Below are 22,225 nucleotides of genomic sequence, written 5' to 3' on the forward strand. Positions count from 1 at the left end.
ATAAGCCCGAATAATTTACCCAGTCGTTCAAGAGAAAATAATAAATGTTCAAACGACGATTTCATTGTTAACATTGAGCGATTTTGTGGAAAAATTTTATCCATAAATGTACGGTTACTGCGGAAAAATTTTGTCAATAAGATGTAAGCTTTACATTTTTTTTTAAATTGCGTACATCTGTTCACTTTTATATGTGTTTCAAATTTCGTATTTAAATTCAAACAAATTCAAAAGTGTGGTTGAGCTCACGTGCGCAGTAAAAAAATTTTCAAATACAGTCGACTATAAAAAAGTTTACATTTCCGTCGCCTCTCATTGAAAAATATTTTTATTGTAAATCCTAAGTATAAGTATCCATAAAAACAGAGTAACATTTTTTTAATGCAGTACACTATCGCACTCCTAAAATCGATATCTGTCAATAATTCGTTAAATCATACCCATGGCCAAACACGTCGAATCGTTAGCCCGAATGCGCGCGCGTTCTTTTGTATATATCCTGGTATACATATAGATTGAGATTTCGGGCTAAAGCCTGATGAATCCCCGACACGATTCCTCCTGTGCAGCAAAGTTCAAACATCGCAGCAGTAGCAGCATAGGTTCAAAGGGGTCTCTGATGAACCCATGCGCTACTAGCAGGGGGAGACACAGAAACGCGACTAGAAATTGAATGACTATACAGCCGGAAGACCCTCTCTCGACTTTATTTCCTATAAATTCTACGTGTGCTTGCGACTTTGCATTTTAATTCTCGGCTCTCTCTCTCTCTCTCGTTTTCTTTTTTTCTCGCTCCGACTCTTTTTCGGTCGAAAATAAATGAAACTCGGCGTGCGAAATCGTTATAACAAAAGTCGCGTGCGGACATTTTCGAGCATAGATGAAACTTAAGTTCATACGCGCTAGACGCGCGGAAAATTTGTTCACCGGATACGAGGGATGGATATATAGCAGCGCGCCGTGCCCCGCCTCGCTCCCTAGCATCGTCAAAAGGCCAGTGCTGCGCGCTTGACGAGGCCGTTCCTGTCTACTGACCGTAAATATTGGAAGAATCGCAAACCCTTGACATTTTCCATCTAGAGGTATATATACCTGCCACAGAGAGACCTGATCCTCGCAGGCTTGTTATATCTAATGGTATTTCTCTGCCACCGGCCAAGAAAATTTCAAGCCAATTTTAGGTTCACAAAGTAAGAAATGTAAAATTACGCTTTTTAAGCTCGCGCGAGCTTTTCAAGCTTAAAATGGTCTATTTTGTGCGCGACGCGATATTATTTTATACCCCCCCAAGAATGATTATTATACATTTTCAGAGCTATGGGCAATTTGTCGGCAAGGGAAAAACCGTTTTCAACTACGTAACCGAGAGCCCCGGCCCCGGCCCTGTATAAGGCAACGTGTAGTATATATACTACTACGGAGCGTGCACAAGACGTAAAAAGGAAACGAGCCAAAAACTATTTCCCTCCCGCGCTGCAGCCTGTTATACTGCCAGAGAGACGAAAATGAAATAGCCCGAGCTTTTATGATATTATTTCGTCCTTTTTTTGTCGTGCGCCAAATAAACTTTGATGGAACGCGCGACACAACGAGGAAGTTTTATTTATACCCAATTCGGAGTTGCGAGCGATAACCACATTTGTCAGCTGGGCCACGAACGAACACACGTACTGCATACATATATAATGCGATGGGAGAGAGAGAGAGAAAATAATTTGATAGGCACGTTGGCTAAGATAAACCAATTAATCAACTATCTGAGCTAAAATTAATAGGGGTTGGAGAAAATTTAGACGCGCAGTGATCCACTCTCGAAATGCAATTATAATTGTATTGGATTCTGTAGCCGCGTTATCGGTCACAGCAGGAAGGGCAATTATATCGCGTTGAACTATAGTTACATAGTAGCTATATACACAGTGTCATCGAGGGAAAAAAGATTCAAAATAACGACCATTATTGTATGTATACTCACTGTACTCGAGCTCGTCGCTGCTCTCGTTGAACTGCAGCGTGGAGTTGATGTGGCGCTGCTGAGGGGGCTGGGTGCTGTCGTGCGACGCCGCCGACGGTCCACCGCCGGCGGCCACGGCCGCGAGGCCCGGGCTACTACTGCTACTTGCCACCGCCGGTCCCGTTAGGATTGCCGCCGGATTGTGCGGAAGCAACGGAGTCGGGGTGACCTGGAGGATGCTGCCCGGTTGACCGCTGGCCGCTCGCGTTGAGGCCTCCAGCAGTCGGCGAAACATCCTCATCTCCGTCGACTTCCTCCACCGCGTTCTGCCGCACGAGCTTACCCCCTCGGCTTGGTTTCGCCTGCGTCGTTCTGTCGAGGTCGAGAGAGAGAGAGAGAACAAAAACAACAGGTCAAGGGTTTATTTTTCATTCGAATTCATAGTGCAACTATTATATATTTTTTAAACCCCCTGTTTTGGTTCATACGATTATTTAAAACCTGTCAATTTCATTTGCACACGTTACTTTTGCATTATTGACTTATACAAGTATTGTTACTTTGCCACTTTGCAGATAAACCAATGAAGGGATTCTCCATCTAGCGGTGGAGGCTGGATTTAAGATATCTTAATCAAATTATTTCTATTTTAAGTACAGAGTTAAATCTTTTTGGTTTAAATTTTTATATTTAAGATAATTTGTGATTGCTTTTTCAAGAATTTTTTTTTGCAGTTCACGAAAAAAAAATAAATACATCGGTACTTAGCTAAAAATTGATGTATAAGATTTCACGTAAAAGAACCCGCGTTTAATTTAATTTTTATAACAGTGTATATATTGTTGTTTGAAAAACTTTAAATTACATGCAGATTTAATGCAAAAAATCAGAGATAAAAATTAAAGTAACCGATGCTACATTTTATTCAGGGTACTTTTTCATGAAATTTTCGCGGAAAAAGAATGCTCCAGTAATGATTATTTTTTACATAAAATAAACAGGAAAATACAATCATATAAATTATTTTTGAAGCAAGATGAATAAATGAAAAATTTAATTTAATGTTCAAATTCAAACCTTTTTATTCCAATTAATTTTTTTTTACTAATTGTTTTCTTGATTGCTAAAAAGATGTACGAAAATTTAATTATAGTTAAAGCCAGTCTTGACCGCTAGATGGCGAGTACCTTTATTTGTAAATCTACAAGTAGCAAAGTAAAAACAAGTATATATAATTTTTATTGTACATAACGATTTATGAAAAATATTCAATTATGGCCTTTTACTGTTTTTATTAATTTTTGTAAATAACAACAGTGAACTTGAGGAATCTAAAAAGGTCAAATAATTCCATCAACTACTCACCCTAAGTCTGCCGCCAGTATCTTCTCTTAACCCCGACCGACTGGTCAAACGGTCGGCAGATGCGATGCGTATATATAATTCAAGCTGAATTAAATTAAGGAGATCATCAGCTGAATGAATCCTCGATAAGGTAGATCATCGTGGCCGCACATCTCGGCCACGAGTGCGCCGCCTTCCTCTCGTCTTTGAGCTCATCTTTCTTGTCTCGTCAGCGAAAAGCACATCACAACAAACTCTCACTTTAACTTAAACATCCACTACACTTGGCAATATAACTTTTCCTTAGACACTTGCACTGATTCTTTTTTTTTTTTCAAGAATTTTTCACGTATTATTTTTCAAGCGCAATTAAGGAAGCTATTTTGACAATTACACTGTGAAGTTCATTTCCAACACAGCTCGGGCTAACAAAAACATACACACGCACGTATACACTAACGCGACATTATGTTGGAAACTTGGTTCATATGCGTGTATAGCGAGGTCGTCGTGGCCTTTGCTCAAATGGCTTGTTTACTCTGGCACCGCCTCGGGTGTTACTAAGAATTGCCTTCAACGATTTTCATCTGGCTGTCGACTTCTCTTTACTGCTGTTGCTGCTGCCGCTGCTTCTGCCGCTGAAACAAGAAGAAAAAGAAAATTACACGTAGTTATACGGCTTGTTTATTCCGACAATTGCGCATTTTTGCAGTTAATATGAATATACGAAAGAGAAAAAAAAATGAAAAGACAATATTTTATTTCTAGGAAAATCGTTCGCTGGGCAAACTATCTACGAAAGATAGTTTAATGTTTCACATGCAAGGTCAGCTCTGTAATATTCTCATGGGGCATTTCGCATGGCTGCTTTTAATCAACGGCGTTCGATTCGATCTTGCATAATTTATAGCTGCGTAAGTACGGAGTGTTTCGGGGGTACTTTGAACGTGAGAGTGTTTCTAACATGAGTAATTAACTTCCTACTTACGTCGCATTGACGATCGCAATATCTATAAATAATATTAGTTATTTGCTCGCAAGGTAAAAGTCAGGGATTAAGTAAACAAATGCTCGGTAACAATATTATTAAAAATATTCACGTTAAAATTAACATCCAGATGAAGTGAGTTTTTTTCCTACACTTTCATTACAACTGGATGTTTAACAGTAGAAAAGTTTTTAAACCGTGATTTGACTTATACATTTGTTTTCACTTTTCTACTTGCAGATTCACCGATAAGGTTACTCGCCATCTAGTGGTGGACGCTGATATTAATTATGATTCAATGAATTTTTCTATCAATTTCAATCATAATTTTAAAATTTAAGTTCAGTTAAATTGAGACATTTTTATTCGTTTTTGCTTTAAAACTCATTTATTATATCGCATTATCATGTATTTTTAAGTTATAAACAAATCATCACCGATAAAATAATTTTTTACAAAGATTTCATGTAAAAGTACCTTGAATAAAATTCAGTATCGGTTACTCAAATTTTAATGCCTGATTTCACGCTAAATCCGCATCTGATTCAAGGTTTTTTCCACAGTGTAACTATACTTCTTGCCCTTGTTCGGAGCAAACGTACACGTACACGGGGGAATGATGCAAATGAGTTCGTATGCGCGAGCGAGAAAATTGCATTATGAGCGCTAGGTTTGGCGAAAGTTTGAAAAAGGCTCCGAATACATTAACGATCTGCGTGCGTATGGTGCGTGGGTGGTAGTAGCAGCAGCAACAGTGCTGCAAATGCGAGAGCTCGGCAAGCAAACTAGTGGTACAGACCAGCGTAGAGTCAGGCTTATTGGCGCATACGCAGCACATACACTATGTATTCGTATGTATGTGTACTACCTATATACAGCTGAGCTAAGCCCTGCTCTACACGCGACTCGGAGCTGCAGCAGAGAACAGCAGCAGCCAGAGTTCATTATCTGCGTCGCTGGTGCGAGTGAGCATTGATTGATTACGTGGGTCAGCGCAGCGCAGCAAAGGATCCCCCTCCGCGCTCGACGTTTCCCATGAACATTCACACACGCGTGCATTGATTACTAATGAATGGCTCGAGTTCGACAACCTGCGCGTATTTCCCTTGCATATATAACCCTCGCCTCCCTCGCTCTTTCCATCTCTCTCCCTATACATATAACTTTCTTTCTCTGTCGTCTATCAATGATTAGCTCGATATAACGCTCGCTTGCGCATGTACATGCGTGGATCAGCCGATGAATTTTTGACAGCCACACCTCGTGCGCGCGCGTTGCGGAGCGCGTGGCCGGATTGACACACGATTGCTCATTTTCGATTCAACCTCTGTACAGTGTACTCGCTCCCTTGCTAATTATTCATTATATTTACGCGCTGGTGCGGCTGTGGTGGTGGTGGTGTGACTTCGATCGCACGCGCACGACTTATTATTGACAGCTCTATGCGCTCGGGCGCGATCTCCGTTTTATAACGAAATCATCTTTGACACGAGTAATCAAGTTTGCATGGCAGATTTTGTATCCTTTGACACTAGGGTGTCCGTTATTTCCCGACTTTTTTGTATTGCTTCTCCCCCCACCTAGATGTCTTCTATTTGATAAGACAATGAGAAAGCCGGGTTATAGAGGTCGAAAAAATGATTTTAAGGTGGCCCCCAAGCGGCTTGAAGCTTACATGTATTTTAAATGGGAAAAACTTAAAAATTTGATTCTCAGCGATAAAAATGATGAAAAAATTTGAAAAAATTCAGCAACCCATGTATTTTATGTATTTTTTGACGAGGAATCGATTGGTGACCTTGAATTTGACCTTGAACATAACCTCAAAGCTACAGCGAACCAAAAATCGTTTTTTTCACAGTGACCCCCATTTTTTATTGCAGATTCGAAAAGAGCGGAAAATTTCATGTCTGATTATGTCTTTCGATTTTTTTTCAAGGGTATTCAAAAGGCGCTGCAGATATAGATAAAGCCCTAACTAGTAAAAACTCGAAAATTGCACGCTAAAATTAGGGTTTTATTTGTATCTGTAGCATCTTTATAATGCCCTTGAAAAAAAATCAAAAGACATAATTTGACTTGAAATTTTCCGCTCTTTTCGAATCTGCAATAAAAAGTGGGGGTTACCGCAAAAAAAACGATTTTTCTCAATATTTTGTTCGCTGTAGCTTTGAGGTTATGTTCAAGGTCAAATTCAAGGTCACCAATCGATTCCTCGTCAAAAAATACATAAAATACATGGGTTGCTGAATTTTTTCAAATTTTTTCATCATTTTTATCGCTGAGAATCAAATTTTTAAGTTTTTCCCATTTAAAATACATGTAAGCTTCAAGCCGCTTGGGGGCCACCTTAAAATCATTTTTTCGAACTCTATTACCCGGCTTTCTCATTGTCTTATCAAATAGAAGACATCTAGGGGGGGGGAGAAGCAATACAAAAAAGTCGGGAAATAACGGACACCCTATTTGACACCCTGCGGCGAATTATTTAAACGCTGCTGCGAACATGGGACATTTGAAATTTTGCTGCATATATTATTATATATCTAGATACGTTTTGTATTTTGTATAAGCGCCCGCGCGCCTCGGACGCAATTAACACTTTATGGAATTAAAATCTTATTACCTAAAAACGTTGAAATTTTAATTCGCCGCTCGGCGGCTCGAGCGCATTTAAACAACGTCGCGTTATATATATTTTTTGTATTCCAAGCGTGACAAAAGGCAGAGAGCGGTTATAAGGGCCAATGAAAATATTATAATGTTGCGGCGCGCAGGCACGCGACGGCGGCGGTGGCGGCCGGGTGTTGCTCCGGCTGTATATAAATACTACTGCCGCTCGCGCGTACAGCGATCCGGGAAGCGAGGATGAGAAATTAAAAATTAATTCTTTAAATAAAGCACTATACAACATTGTCGCATTTTATATATACACTTGAAATATATATATCTATCTCTGCGTATACATGTGCGTTAGTGTCTGCTAATTAAAAAGCCACTTTGTCCGGAAGAAGAAAAGTAGAAAAAATAAACGAGCTTTTAAAACGCCTGAGTAAAATACCGAGTACTCTAGGGAATAGAGCTCTTTCACGGCTGACCGATATATGGTGCGTGCGCATGTCTATATATATGTGTCTCTTTTTTTCCTTCTCTCTCTCTCTCTCTCTCTCTCTCTCTCTCTCTCTCTCTCTCTCTCTCTCTATGATAAAAAAGAAAGAGTTCTATATATATACGTCACTTTCCTTCAATCCGATTCAACTGACAACTTTTTCTTTTTTGCTTCTTTGTAGTAAAAGCATTTCGAAAAAAAAAGAAAAAATGTCACGAGTCGAGTCTAGAAATGATAATGTTCGTTAGGACAATTTTTCCCATTTATTAGGCGTACTAAATGAAGATATATAAGTGTTAATATTTTCAAGAGCTCGTCACGATAAACACTGAAGCTTTTCATTTGCCGTTGCTGCATCTTTCATGAAGTTTTAATGGATAATCCTATTTATGCATTCGCTGTGTGGAATTCGATCGCCGCGCGCAGGCTTATATTATTATACGCGATCGTACCGGTTTTTACGATAGTAGATACAGGTTTTGCGGGCAGTAGAAATTTTCCACTTCGGCGTGCTGGTCGCGTACTTTTGCGGCCTTGTTTCGAGGCGAGGCAGAGCAGTACGAAGAGGAGAGAGGAGAGAAAGAGCACAGCAGCAGCAGCAGCAGCGGGCAGGGCTGTGTGCCGTGTGTTTGCATCGGTGTTTACGATAATGTGGGCCACGCGCGCGCGCGCGCGGCAGCAGTTCGTTTTATCCGCCCACCCAAAAACGAGTTCGAGCAATGGCACCAAGTGCCGCCTCGTGTAATTGGTAAACGTGCTGTTGTGTGTGTGTATGTACAGTACACTGCACCGGAAACTTGGACAAATATGCGCGAAGCTCACCGTGTGCCCTGTGTGCGCAAGTACGGAAAATTACAATAAACTAGAAGTTCGTGCGCGCGCGCGCGAGCTAACTTTTTACTCTTCTTAATTGCTTCGCGGGAGTTAATGTGATTACACGTCGCCCCGCGGCGAACATAATAAATTGCGAGTCAACGACGACGACTACGACTACGAAACGAAACACGCGGCGGCCTTGTGCGCGGATGAACAAAAATCCAGCAGCAGCACGAAAATCCATCAAACGGGCGTATATACACACACGCGCGCGCGCGCACCGGATAGCTGCGGCACAATCGCGCGCCTGCGGGAAAGAGAGCGTTAGATTCTATATACATAGAGTATAAACATAGAGCGGCAGAGAGGACACACACACAACTACTACTGCTGCTGCGTCCTCATTGAAATTCATAGTGCGCGTTCCCAGCTAGTATCTGTGCCTCTGCTGCTGCTGCTGCGTATGCGTATAGGTGTGTACCGCTGCGCGGCGCAGTCACTGGGAATGTTATTTCAGCATTGAAATCTATTCTCCTGTATGTTTTCGCGTTGAGCGCTCGCGCGCGCGATTTTCCTCGAGCTGCAGCACGCCGCCACCAAAGCACGCATCAGAGTGACATCGAGTGACTCATCCTACTGCTGCTGCTGCTGCTGCTTTTGTATACGTACCGTTCACTCGTAAAACAAACGACGATCTCGAATCATGGGAATTGTACGCGTTGTCAAATTTATTCCGGTGGCTCGCGCGTACACGAGAGATAGAAAAAGAGAGAGAAAATAAAATGTAAACTCTCGGTGACAATAATTCGGTGGGAGAGAGAGAGAAAAATTTGCGACGACGTAAAAATTGGTATTTAACAGCCGCGAGGAAAAGCCCTCGGTGACGTACAACGTACATATAATGTAAGCTTGCAGGCGTGTGTGTGTGTGTGTATGTGGGTGCTACTCCCAGCGTGTTTCTGTAATCCCGACAATTCGTTTCTTTCGGATAAATCTCTCGTGGTATGCGCGCGTTGGGGCTGCAGGCGGCTGCTTCTACTGCCGCTGCTATATCCTAGGCAGACCGAGAGCTTATATCAGCTCCGAGCATATATCACAAGAAAAAATTCGGCCTGCTCCTTTACCTTTTGACCTACTAACTCTGAGCTTTTATGCGGATGTATAAAAAATTTTTTTCGTGCGAAAATCTACTTATCGTGCTCGCGTGTAAGTACGTTTAGGCGGCAAAAGCAGCAGCTGTTGCTCTGTCAAACACGCTCGCCTGATCGAGACGAAAGCATGCTTGCTCGCTCGCTGGCTGGCTCCATTACAATGGACGATAAAAGCGCTAAACAAATAAATTCGAGAACACCTACACACACCCCACTACAACGCCGAGAGACAGAGAGAGAGAGAGAGTGAATAATTCAGAGCGGCTTATAGTAAATGGCCTTGCTAATAGTTGTTTATGGCCTTATATACAATGGTCAGCTCTCTGGTATAATTTACTATTTAAACCAGCGCTCGCTCTCTCTGCCTCTGCACATCCGATGCATAATTAGCCAGATAGAGCGCGCCCCCTCGGCCCGTGTCGCGTCGTATTCTTTTTTTCCCGCGCGCGCAGTGCATTGTCCTTTTCTGCTCTCGCATAAGTCTGCGGGAAAATTTCCCGGGCAAATTTATCACCTCTCGTTGGGCTTTCAAAGTCTTTCTCTCTCGATGCACGCGCGCACTTGTACAGAGAGAGAGAGAGAGATAATGCGAACAAAGGATTTCAATAAATAACACAGATCTAATATCTTTAATTTATATACAGATTGAAAAAGATACGTTAGCGAAATGATTCAAGAAAATGTAAATCTCGTAATTTAATGAAATTTTCATTAGTTGCAAGTTAAATGATGGCAAGCTGTACGTGAATAGTAGCTCCACTCGTTTGCTTTAAAAATAAGTTTTGTCCCAGTACTTTTGCTCCCGGGCTTAGAAACTTAATTAAATATTTTACTTGCTTTTTACGAGAAAGATACCTTTCACTTAGTTTACAAAAATATTCAACTCAGTTTCGCGGAAGATATTTTTTACCTCCGTAATTCATCAAAAATTTTCAAACCATAGTTCCTCGCAAAAAAAAAAAGTTTCAATTCACACAGGGAGGGCTTTTGCATGAACTATGCGGCAAAAAAAAACTTGGTCAAACATTGCGTGTCCCTAATCGAATCTTGATGCCACACGAACTTGGCACGCAAAAAAAAAACTAGCGCGCGTGGTTAAGAGCGATAAAAAGTTTTTCAACAAATTTTTGAAACTAGCGTGGCAAAAACGCAATGAGTATTCGATCTATTCGCCGCGACGATGAAGATTCGAGTTACGTGGTGCAAGTACGCTCGCAGAGCGCAGAGCGTGATTGATAATTCGAAACAAGGACGTACGTACACGCGCACATATACATAGCTACGATATAAATGTCGTTATCTATCCATCTATACTTGTGAATAACATCAAAGCTTGCGCGAGCTGGATTTGCGAAGGGACAAATAGATATCCGGCAGTATATGGCATCTGCCTGCTGCATTAATTAGAAACTTTCCTTTCTCTCCTCGCACTTGAGTATGCAGTCGAGTCGTTAGCCCGCCAAAGCGACATTAATTTCACACACACACACACACACACACTCGCGCGCGTATACGTGCATACGTATACCCACTGCACATCGGAGCAGAAACAGCAGCAGCAGCAGCCGAGGCACATACATGCACACACAAAACAGAGTAGAAACTTTTCAAATCGACTGGTGTTCACGTGCGCGCGCGCGCGTATGGGTGGTGAGCGTAAAACTTTGTTATAGCTTTCTCTCTCTCTCTCTCTCTTTCTCTCTTTGGTACAGAGACCACGCCCGAGAGCGGCGTATGCAGTATAGTAGCAGCAGCAGCAGCGGCAGACGAAATGGCAATCGACTTTGGCTTCGTGTTGGTTTCCACCTATACACGTATATAATGTACTACTATGTGTAGGGTCGCCCTGATTTTCCAACTGAGAGAGCGCATTTAACCCAGCGCATTATTTTTATATATATATATGCGAAGTAAGACTGCCAGACGATGAGGTATGCCTTGTACTCACGCACACAGCGGAGAATCGCATAACTATGGGCAGCGTTGGGTCAAACATTAAAAAAAAGTGGCGCATGATGAACGACTGAAAAAAATGTACATTTTACTAGAGAATGAAGTATTACGCGTTTGTAACTATTTTTACTTTTTATTTTAAATACGTGTGTTTTTTTTCATGCTTTTCAGCGAACAACTTCGACGATGTTATTTGAGTAATGAAAGACTTGGTTAATTTATTAGACAACAAGAGCTAGGCTCACAATGTAGCTTGTTGTAAGTACGCAGCCTTAGGCCATTGATTTTATGTACTCTTGTAATTGTGAACTTGAAGATAAAGTTAGCTTCTAAGATTAAACAGGGTAAAATTTTGATTGCCTCCTTCAAACTTGAAATTTGTATCGACGTGCGGCCCCTCAAAATATAGGCTAATGAAAAGTTCTCACGAAAAAGACTTTAACTTAATTATTCAACAATACTTTCAATTCTATTGCTGCAATTGGATTTTTTAAAAGTGCTAGACCTTTAATAATAAATCGGAATCGCAATCAAATGTATGCATTTCAGTAGTCCAAAGGGATAGTCAAGCAATTTTCTATCATTTATAATTCAATTTTACGAGACTATTACATTATGTAAATAGTTGAGACTGTAAATTAAACGAATAATAAATCACACTATCTCGTCGGAATTTCTAGTTTTATAAAGTTACAGTCTATTCAAACTCGCTGCAGCGAGCAACTAAAATAAGACGAAGAAAAGTGTGCTTTGGTACTAAAACATAACTAACAATGAAGTTATGGATTATGTTTGTTTACTTTTTTACAGTACTTTCAACATTTGCTTACTCAAACTTATTTGAGGCAGCATTTGAAGATTATGAAGATGATGAAGATTATAAATTAAAATTTTTATCAGCAGTGGTTAGTATGTTGTTGCAAAATTAAATTTGTAATGTCTGAAAATACTTGGAATTTCATTTATTTTCAGAAATTTAGCATCGCTGAATGTTTTCGCCGGTCTTACGAGAGAGAATCGTTCATTATGATGTATGGAAACTGGAATGATTATGAACTAGCTATTTTTAGTCAAAGTTACTCGTCAATATTATTTTTCAATTCAATCGGAGTCAACAATACGTTCATTTTACCGGAGCATCAAAGGTTTCCATATGAATTGAAACTGAATGAGTCGATGCTGAAAAAAAGGAATGTTCCCATTAAACTAGTCATAACCGACGAAATCTCCGAAACAGAGCTTTCAATATTTCTGGACGCTTTCCGTAAATCTGTATACTGGAGCAATAGAGTGTCAATCCTTATTTTTGATAAATTTTCAAATGCCAACGATTCACCAGCATCGTCAATATTGCATTTGGTCTGGAGCTTCAATATAATGAAAGCTATTTATTTACACATAAAATGCGATCAAAATGTAATACTCTATACGTTCAATCCATTCGCTTCTTTGTCAACAACATTTTGGGAAATAGTAGCAGTGTCAGAACCAAAAAATGATAGTTGGACGTTGCTATCAAGTGAACTGACGAATATACCAATTACGAATGGTAAGTATTATAATACTGTATAAAAATTTAAGATCAGTTTTAGTTTGATAAAAAAAACGATTATCGATATTGCATATTAGATGTTCACGATGAAAAGTGTTATTTCGATGCGTCGAGTAACCTCGATGGGTACGAATTAATACTCAGCGCAGAAGTTCAGGATACGTCACTTTACACACCCGAGTCTAGATTCAGTGAATTTAAAGAAAATTATTGCGGACTCATTGAAATAGCTCTCGATAACATCAATGCGAATTACACGATAAAACTGTATCCACCGTTAACGTTGTACGATAAAAATGACAAACCCCAAGGTTATTTGAAAGACATGGTAGCGAGTAAATTAGACATGACCATTCGCAGAAAAATCATAGCCAACTATTGGAAAATGCAAACCAACGTCATCCTGATGCGCGATTTGATCATAGTGTCGGGCAAAGACAAAGTCAGCATCGCGAAAAAATTCGCCGACGCCTTTCGATTGGAAACGCTGATGGAGATGTTCGGCGTGTTCGTCGCCTTCGTGATAACGTGCCGAGCGGCTCTGAATCTGTCCTGGTCCGTCTCGTTCATCGAGTACGTACGCACGTTCACCAACGCCATGGGCGATCTGGCGTTCAATCGAGCGCGCGGCGCCAAGGTACGACTGCTCCTGGTAATTATGATACTGCTCACATCGCTCACGAGCACGTACCTATTGACCCTGTTGACGGCCATCAGCACCACCTCCGAGTACACCTCGGAGGTGGAGAGCCTGAGCGATCTGCAGAGATCTCCCGATCTGAAATTGTACACGCACGCGGTGACCATTGCCCAGATGACTCAATTGACCGGGCGGCCGGTGCTGCCCGTGCACAATATGCTGGACTGCGTGAAAAAAATTTACAAGAACGAGGACGCGGTCTGCCTGACCGGCTCCTTCATTTTGCAGCTGATCGGAATCCAGGAGAATAACGTGATCCGACTCTCGAAGGCGCCGTACTTCGCCATAATGGGCTACGACGTTAGACCCGATTGGCCGCTGCTGCCAAAATTTAATTGGATGTTTCAACGACTCTACGAGACCGGAATATCCGAGCACTATTTTAGTTCATTAGGCAAGCATCAGAGTCTGGATTATGCTGAAGAGAAGGAGTCGCACGCCGACGAGTTGCAGTTCACTCTGTCGATACTCGTAGTCGGCTACACGGCGGCAACGAGTGCTTTCGTCTACGAAAAGTTGAAGAACGTCAGAATACACGTTAATACGTAGCGATTGCAAAGGATAACGAATGACTGCTGGACAACTTATGGCTTCGGCTCCACCGAGTGACGAAGATAAAATTTTCCGACTTACATTTTTTGCGAGAGCCATATATTATACGTTATATACCAATGGGGAAAACAATGGATCCTGCAGAAAGTCAAGACTTCAGAGGGAGAAAGTAAACTCCCCTGCAGCAGTTACCACTCCCTCTTCGTTTCAGAGAACTGGCACGAGAGAATATATACGAGCACGAGCACGTACACACATTCGCACGCACGCATATACATATACCTAGCTACTATACTATACTCGGCTCTCTCTCCCACACGCAAGCGGAATACTTAGAGCAAAAGGATATGAAGGACGTATACGCTTCGCGCGCGGACACACGTTCCTCTTTTTTTTCTCTCTCTCTCTCTCTCTCTTTCTTTTCTTCGTCTTTCTGCCTTAGCAACTAACAAGAGGGGTTTATACAAAAATTGTTGAAAAGTTAACTGAACTCTGTTCGAAACTTTTTATTATTGAATGAAATCATGAATAAAATGGTGTGTGTGGAAGATTTAAATCGAAAATTTTGTTCAAAGTAAATATTACATTTTTATTTTAGAGCTCCTGATTTATTCCAGTACTGTGAATAAGAAGTAGAATGAATATGTCGAATTCACGCTGCGTTCGATTATTTTGGTAAAACAAAAGTAAAGTTTTAACTGACTTTGGATTTATCCGAATGTACTGTTATCATATCGATCATTAATTGCTACATATATGCCGACTGCGAATATGTAAATAACTCAAGACTTGATGAACATATACTAATTAAAATCAGATCGTATCAATTATTCTGTAGCTCAGGGCTGTTGCCACTTTCTGATATCAAACTCGACAACAGATTGACATTCGAAATTTTATATTATATTTTAATTATTTTATTTTATACTTCAATTATAGATTTCAATAAAAAATTGGCAAGTGAAAATATTTTATAAAATTCACCTCTAATATTAAATGAGCTTTCAAAAATTTTACACGAATAATTTTAATTCGTGACTTGTAAAGAAAATTTTATGTTATCATTCGTGCACTCATTAATTCAAAATGATATTCACGTCAGTCAGGGAAGAAATAAAAATGCGCGTACCATGGGGGTCCGATAACGCAAAGTATCCATTTCAAGTACTCATGAATAATTTTTACCATAAATGAATAATAAATTATGAATTTCGTAATAAATAACAATAAATGATTAAACAGGACAATCGCAATTTATGTCACCGAGTTCCAATCGATATAAGCGGGGACAATTTCATTGACAATACCCAGTTTCGATTGAACGCATGTAAATCACCTAATGCATATGTATACAGTAACGCAGGTAAAGTACAAGCCATTGTTGTCATCTAAGACCGCCGCGCGCGTGACACGACATCGATGGGTTAACAGCTCGGCGGCAGCACCAGCAGCATCGTCCCTTTGTTATATTCCCCGCAAGCCACGGACGCAGTAGCAGCAGCAGCAGCAGCAGTGGCGGCTGTCGCCGTGACCCCTGACCTATGTATCTTCTTACCTTGTATAGAGCTGCGACAAATAGTTTCAAACAATAATGCCTCCGATAGGAAGAAACACATGGTGCCACGCTATTAAGCTCGGGCACAACTGTTTTCCGCGTCTTTTTCAATTTGCTCGAAGTAAAAAAGTGCTCTCCCAACAAATAATCGTTATAATAATACTTTAATAAAAATGAAGAAAAACAAAATTAACGTTTGTTACGGAATACAACAAACGATGTATTTGAATTTGACATTCAATTTTTTATGTAACAAATATTGTTTTACGTTCTTTTAGTGGATACTATCCACCTGCAGTCAAAAATTTGCGATAGTAAACCAAGTGCTTCATCAAACCAATCTGCGAGGCTTAACAACTTCTACATTTACATATTGCGGATCTATAATACTATTTCCACGAAAGCGACTGTGTGGCATCGTTCAGGCTTAGCACGGAGCTTGATTCAGATTTCTACCAATAATGCAACCACACTAGAACGTGAACGATGAATTCAAAGCTAATTCCGAAAACTACGGTCGCGTATAGAAACACATTTACACGTATGCAAGGCATCTCAATCGTTACTGCACATGGCGAATTATGCAGGCCCAACTCTCAATTATTACCGTGCAAGTAATAATTTCAGACGGAATAACTAAACGCTTTTAGTTTTAATCATTCATTTGATTATTTAGTAGTATTGTTAGCAAGTATATCATCTAATGCAACAACAATATCGTAATTATGTAAACCATAGGCTTTCGTGAATGCGTAATGTGATATCAAAGGATATTCACGATTTCATATCCACCGAAATAACCATAACGTACATCACGATCGTGTACATTCCGTATTCACACATATACGGGTATAGCTTGCAATATACTACTAGCTGTGTATAAGTGTGGACATTCATGCAGTTAATCCTGGATCACCTAAAATACCATGCCACCGAGATTATACAATGTTTTATAAGGCGAGCGAGAAAGTACACAAATTGGATTGAGCAATTTAATAAATTAAGTAAAGTATTAAACTGAGCTTCGAGAGTTTCATGAAATAGAAAACGAATCTGAATGTTTTGAAGTTTTTACATTCAAGCTACTCGTTCAAAAATAATTGTATCAATGAAGGTGATTATTCGATCGTTAAGTAGTCAATGAATAAGTCAAATATGAATATTTCGCAGTGATGTCAATGATACAAAAGAGAAAGATATCATATATTATTCATTCTAATAAGGACTCGATTTTGTTTTTATATTATTTTGGCTTACATACAAATTCGTTTATTTTAACTGATAAATTGTACAGTATTTATTGTAAATTTTCGATTATTATTATTATTATTGTATTAGTCCCGGTGTAAATCCTGCCAGCAGTTAAGATTTGATTTTTTGCTTTCAAAACCAGAAGCATTTGCCATCAGATGCGAACCCGTGGGTGTCTGTCATTCACTATCAAATAAGCGTCAAAGGGATTGAAAAAAAATTTAATCGATAATTTGATGCAGTTATAATATTAATCTTGGTGTGCGAGAACGCGCGACTTGTGCGCCAGCGGCTAATCCAATCCAGTGCAAGTGTGCATGTATCGCGCCATATAATATATTGCCTCCTGCCTGCCTGCCTGCCTGCCGCTGCCGTGTGCAGGCTACTGAGGGGCTCTGCAGTGTTTTGTGCGCAAACGACGACGCCGAGATTGGATGGCGCAGAGAGAAGCTACACATGCTCTGCCTGGCAATTTCATCACGTCAGCGTATACACTATCTCGCGCGCAGCCTACACACATGTACGTCGCCCTCTATGATGAATAGAAGGGTAAAACTAAACTTGCATTTTTTTAAAATAGCGACTCTTCATGAAGCGCGCGGGGGAGAGGAAGACGCATCGGCGGCAAAGTACTCAATTTTCTCGTGAAAATAATTTTTTAACGTTGTTAATTTTAATTTTATTCTTTTTATAAACGGATTCTACATAACGATGAATAAAAATGGGATTACTATAGACTTTGCTTTTCTTTAAACGAACGCACCAATATTTGAGAGAAGTTCAACGTCGGACCATACTTTTACTTATTCTACTTATGTGTAAAAGTAATATATTAGTTAAATAAAACAGTAAATCGATTATAAATATTATAAATAGTTGAGATTTTTACTTGTGGATTTGAAAGTGACATCTAGGGTTAAATTTCAAATTATACAAAACGTGAAAATTGTTAATGAAAGATACGTACTAGTTCATATCAAAATATCGTAACGTATTAATATAAAATCTCCTAGCCTTCGGTTACAATCCCTGATTTTTCAAAAAAAAAAAAAAAAAATAACCACGGCACCAGTGGAAAAATATACTATTTTGTTGCATTTTCCAGTGGAAGATCAAAAGGTGTATATTTTCTGTACAATTAAAAGTTATCTTTTGAGTAATTTCTAATTTTTTTGGGCGAAAAAGAATTAATATGAATGCAATGTTGTAAAACAAAGGCTGAAAAATAAAAATGTTTTACTGTTACAGAATTGCATGAAAAGGCGAACGCTGAAGAATAAAATAATTAGAAGGTAATTTAATTTTTTCCTTAACACAAAACAAACATGGCTTTTGTACACGATTTTTCAATTATTATTTAAACCTTTGTGCGTGCATGAAATATTTTCTTCATTCTGCTTTTTCTTTTCTCGCGCGTGTACGGTATACGTATACACGTGCGTGCTATGTACACGTTGCGAGGGGCAAGACTGTTTTCAATTTTGCCGCTCCTCTAATAAAGCTTTACATGCCATATACCGCGCTGGCTTGCATGCGGGAAAAGAGGTCCAGCAGTTGTCCAATAAATTCATTAAGTTATCCCACGCTAAAAAGGACACGAACAGCAAAAGAAGGCAAAAAACTTCTATTCGTGTGTTGTGCGTTATCGCGCTCTTTCTCTCCACCCCGCTCTTTCGAGGCTATATAGTTATATTTTCTATTTAAGTCGAGAGTGCGTGAATAAATATCTATATTTGTACTTTTTTCTCGGCTCTAATTTTCAACCATTTTCTCTCTATCTCTCTTGCTCGCAACTTTCTTTCATTTCTCTTCATTCGCAGGCTTCTGCTCATTCGCTAGATTTTGCATCGTAGTTTCTCCAAAAAAATTTTCAATTATTTCAAGAAAATTAAAAATAGCATTGTATCGTATCATTTTTATTTATACCAATGAGATTCTCCATTAAAAGCGTTATATTTCAATTAAAATCTAAATTTCCAACGAATATAATTGGATAAAAAATATTTTAGAATGAAGATTCGAAAGTCTATCGCGAATAGCGAAGAGAATTGTTAGATTTCCATTGTCACGTAGTTTTATTGATCCACTTTCCACATCCATAATTTTTCCTTCCAAGAAGAGATGTCAGACGTGCATTTTCCGAGCTTCCGATCGCCCGAACGCAAGCGAGCGCGCGTGTGTGTGTGTGCTATATGTGCGATCAGATGCAGGGTGTCATTCTATTCCCACCCACGTAAGCATAAAAAAGGAGGTATGGCAGCAATTTTTTCATTGCAACGAAAACGTCAGTCAGGAGAAATTTTCAAACGCAACGATTAAAGTTGGGGGTTATTTTCGTGCGAGCTCCGAAGTTTTTTTTACGAAATAGTAGTGGTATACGTCGCAAGCCAATAAATTTTGCGAAAAGTCACGTATGATATATGTTTGCCACCGCTTATGCCATTCAACATTGTTCGGAAATTTTTCAACGAAAAAACAAAAAAAAAAAGAGAAAACAAAAAAACAAAACAAAAGGAAGAAATGATCACGCAAAATTTTCACAACAAATGCCCCGGCATGTGGGCGCTTGGACTTAATCATCAAATCGATAAATTCAAATGAGCTTGCAGCAGTAGCAGCAACAGCAGCACGCGGCTTTATTTTGCGAGGCTGTGTTTTTGTTTGCTTTGAATTCTCGCATCGAGCTCTTTTTTTTTCACCCCCCGTCTCGAAATGCTATATTTTTATGAAAAGTCAAAATCGAGCGCAGAGATTATTTCAGAGAAATGCGAGAAATAATACCGTTCTCTCTTTTTGTTTGAATCGTAATCGACGCGATTTCATATACGCGTATGAATAGCTCGACTGCGGCTATTTTTTTATTGTACTCCCGCCTCGATACTCACCACAAAAATAAACTCTCTTTGATAGATTAAAAAATCGTTAGCAAAAGCAGCAACACCGGCATAGATTCAGCAAAAAAAAAAAAAAAAAAAAAAGCGAGGNCAAAAAAAAAAAAAAAAAAGAAATGCGAGTCGTATAAAAAAAGAGAAGAAGAAAAAGATCGATATTCTCGTGTGTTATTTATAAAGTCAATGATTATCGACGAGACCTCCCGCAAGAGAGCAAGGCGTAAGTAGAAAATAATTTTCTAACATATATCTAGCTCATGAACGCGCGGCCGCAGCTCGACACACACACACACACACACACACACACACACACACACACACACACACACACACAGAAGTTCAACTGTTTCTCTATATGTACTCGCGCGGGGGGGGTTGCGTTGCGTGCTCCACCCAAGAAGCATACAACCCAGCGAGCGACTTACGATACGTACTATATATTACATACGTGCTGTGTGTAAGTGTGTGTATCGTATCTGCAGAAGCAGAACAAACGACACGCGCGCAAGAGGAGCAGCAGCAGCAGTCGAGGGGGGTAGCGCGAGGAGGATGAGGAAGATAAAGCGTAATAAAGCGCGCAAGAAGCTAGAAAGCAAAACTGAGTAATTAATAACACCGTATCCCCCGCACGCAGCGAGCGAGCTCCTAAAGCAAACACACGCGGAACCCATATCGGTTGGTATAACTTGCTGCTACTGCTACTCTTCCGCGTATATAGAGTAGCGCGTGCTTGTTATTAGACGCAGCAGCACACGCACTATCGTATAATTAGAAACGACGCACCTCCCTCCGATTAAAATTGACTGGAATAACAATTCGAGCTCAATATTATATTCTGATCGTAATTTTGAACGATTGTATTTTCTTCCGAATGATTTGCTGGAATTCTAGGATAGATTGTTTTTTCGTAACGGTTTTAATTTGAATCGGGAAATTCGAAACGATACAGAGGCGCGCCCCCTACCACTACGCAGAAATTTACATTTACATTTACACATCTATAAGTTTTGCGTGTGTGTGTGTACGTGTATACGCGTATACACACGTATTATATACATCGAGCGATGATCTAAAAACTGGCGTACACAAATAGGTCACGAGTTCGCCCTCGCGCGCACTTGACGCGCTGCTGCTCTCTCTATATCTCTCTCTCTCTCTCATATATACCCGCAGGATGAATGGACTGAGCTAGCTGCTCCGCGGCCGAAGGAAAAAGACACTCCGCACGCGCTAATCCGAATGCGCAACTTATATGCACGGACGTACACGAGTACTGATGCACTTATAAATTACAGGGTGGTCGAACAATTTGGAGATTTTGAACTGCGAGTTGCTCACCGTTATTTATATAGCGATGACGATGATGCACCTATGGGCTGCTCTCGGGGATCGGCGCACTTTTTCGATCACACTGCTGCTGCAGCGCGCACATGTTTATGTACTGGCGCAGCGGAGCACAGGATTCAATCTCGCTCGACAGGTGCCTGCTTAGAGCACAGCTGCGATATAATAACAAAATAATAACAAACGAGCACGCGCACTTTTCACTTTTACACTCTTGACCCGTTGACAAAATATTTTATTCAGGCCACATGGCCCTGCAGTAGTAGTAGTGGTATACACGCGAAGCACTCCGAGAAAATTCAGACCCGCGCGGGCGCGCGCGCGCGCACACTCACACACTTGTAATACACGCGAACACTCGAAAACGACACACTCGAACTAGTTAACGCGGGAAAAACTTTCGCGCACTTTATTACCGATGCGAGTGGCTCTTGATAGCAGCTATCGTAGCAAAACACTCTAAAACAAAAAATAAAAATCAAGCTCGCGCACGAAGCGTATAATACGTAGGTTATGTCGCGTACGCGCAGCAACTCTACTATACACAGCAGGCGATCCGAAGCGTAGCAGGGATGCTGCGAAACTGAGGAGGCCGCGGCGCTCTCTCTGTCTCTCGCTCGCTCGCTCGCTCGCGCACCCCTCGAGCTATTCACGCTAACCCCTCTCGCTGCGAAAGATCGAGGGGGGTTCGAGGGACGCTGCTGCTGCTCTGGCTCTGGCTTTGGCTCTGGCTCTGGCTCTGGGGGCGCAGAGTAGAGTAGCAGTGTGTAGAGGGAGGAGAGGGAGTATAGTCGGGAGGTTCTCGACGGTGGGCGAATGTCTATATAGTGTAGTAGTGGTAATATAGCTATATACGATAACGGCAGCCTACGCGCGACTACTGCTGCTGCTGCTACTATACTGCTACTACTACTACTACCACTGCTTTTACTACTGCTACAGCAGGTCTCGTGTGTATGTGTGTGTGTGTATGCGTGCTATATTTCTCTCTCGTGCTCTAGCTTCTCTACTCTACCCTCCTTTACCGTGACCGAGACAGTAGAACGACACCGCGAGGCCGCTGGC

At 40.5% G+C, this 22,225-nt stretch overlaps 1 protein-coding gene across 1 annotated transcript in view; it reads right to left on the minus strand.

Moving 5' to 3' along the window:
* LOC106657369 overlaps positions 1–21,726 on the minus strand; it is a 103,746-nt gene extending 82,020 nt beyond the window's left edge. The window contains exons 1-3 of the mRNA XM_014378855.2: positions 21,155–21,726; positions 3,320–3,936; positions 1,976–2,326 (exon numbers count right to left, since the gene is read on the minus strand). Coding sequence (XP_014234341.1) covers positions 1,976–2,255 — 280 coding nt within the window. The 5' untranslated portion in view covers positions 2,256–2,326; positions 3,320–3,936; positions 21,155–21,726. The remainder of the gene's footprint in view (positions 1–1,975; positions 2,327–3,319; positions 3,937–21,154) is intronic.
* Positions 21,727–22,225: the final 499 nt, after the last annotated feature.

Source organism: Trichogramma pretiosum, unplaced genomic scaffold (assembly GCF_000599845.2).
Source record: "Trichogramma pretiosum strain Unisexual culture from Peru unplaced genomic scaffold, Tpre_2.0 scaffold1, whole genome shotgun sequence".
Taxonomy (NCBI): Eukaryota; Metazoa; Arthropoda; class Insecta; order Hymenoptera; family Trichogrammatidae; genus Trichogramma; species Trichogramma pretiosum.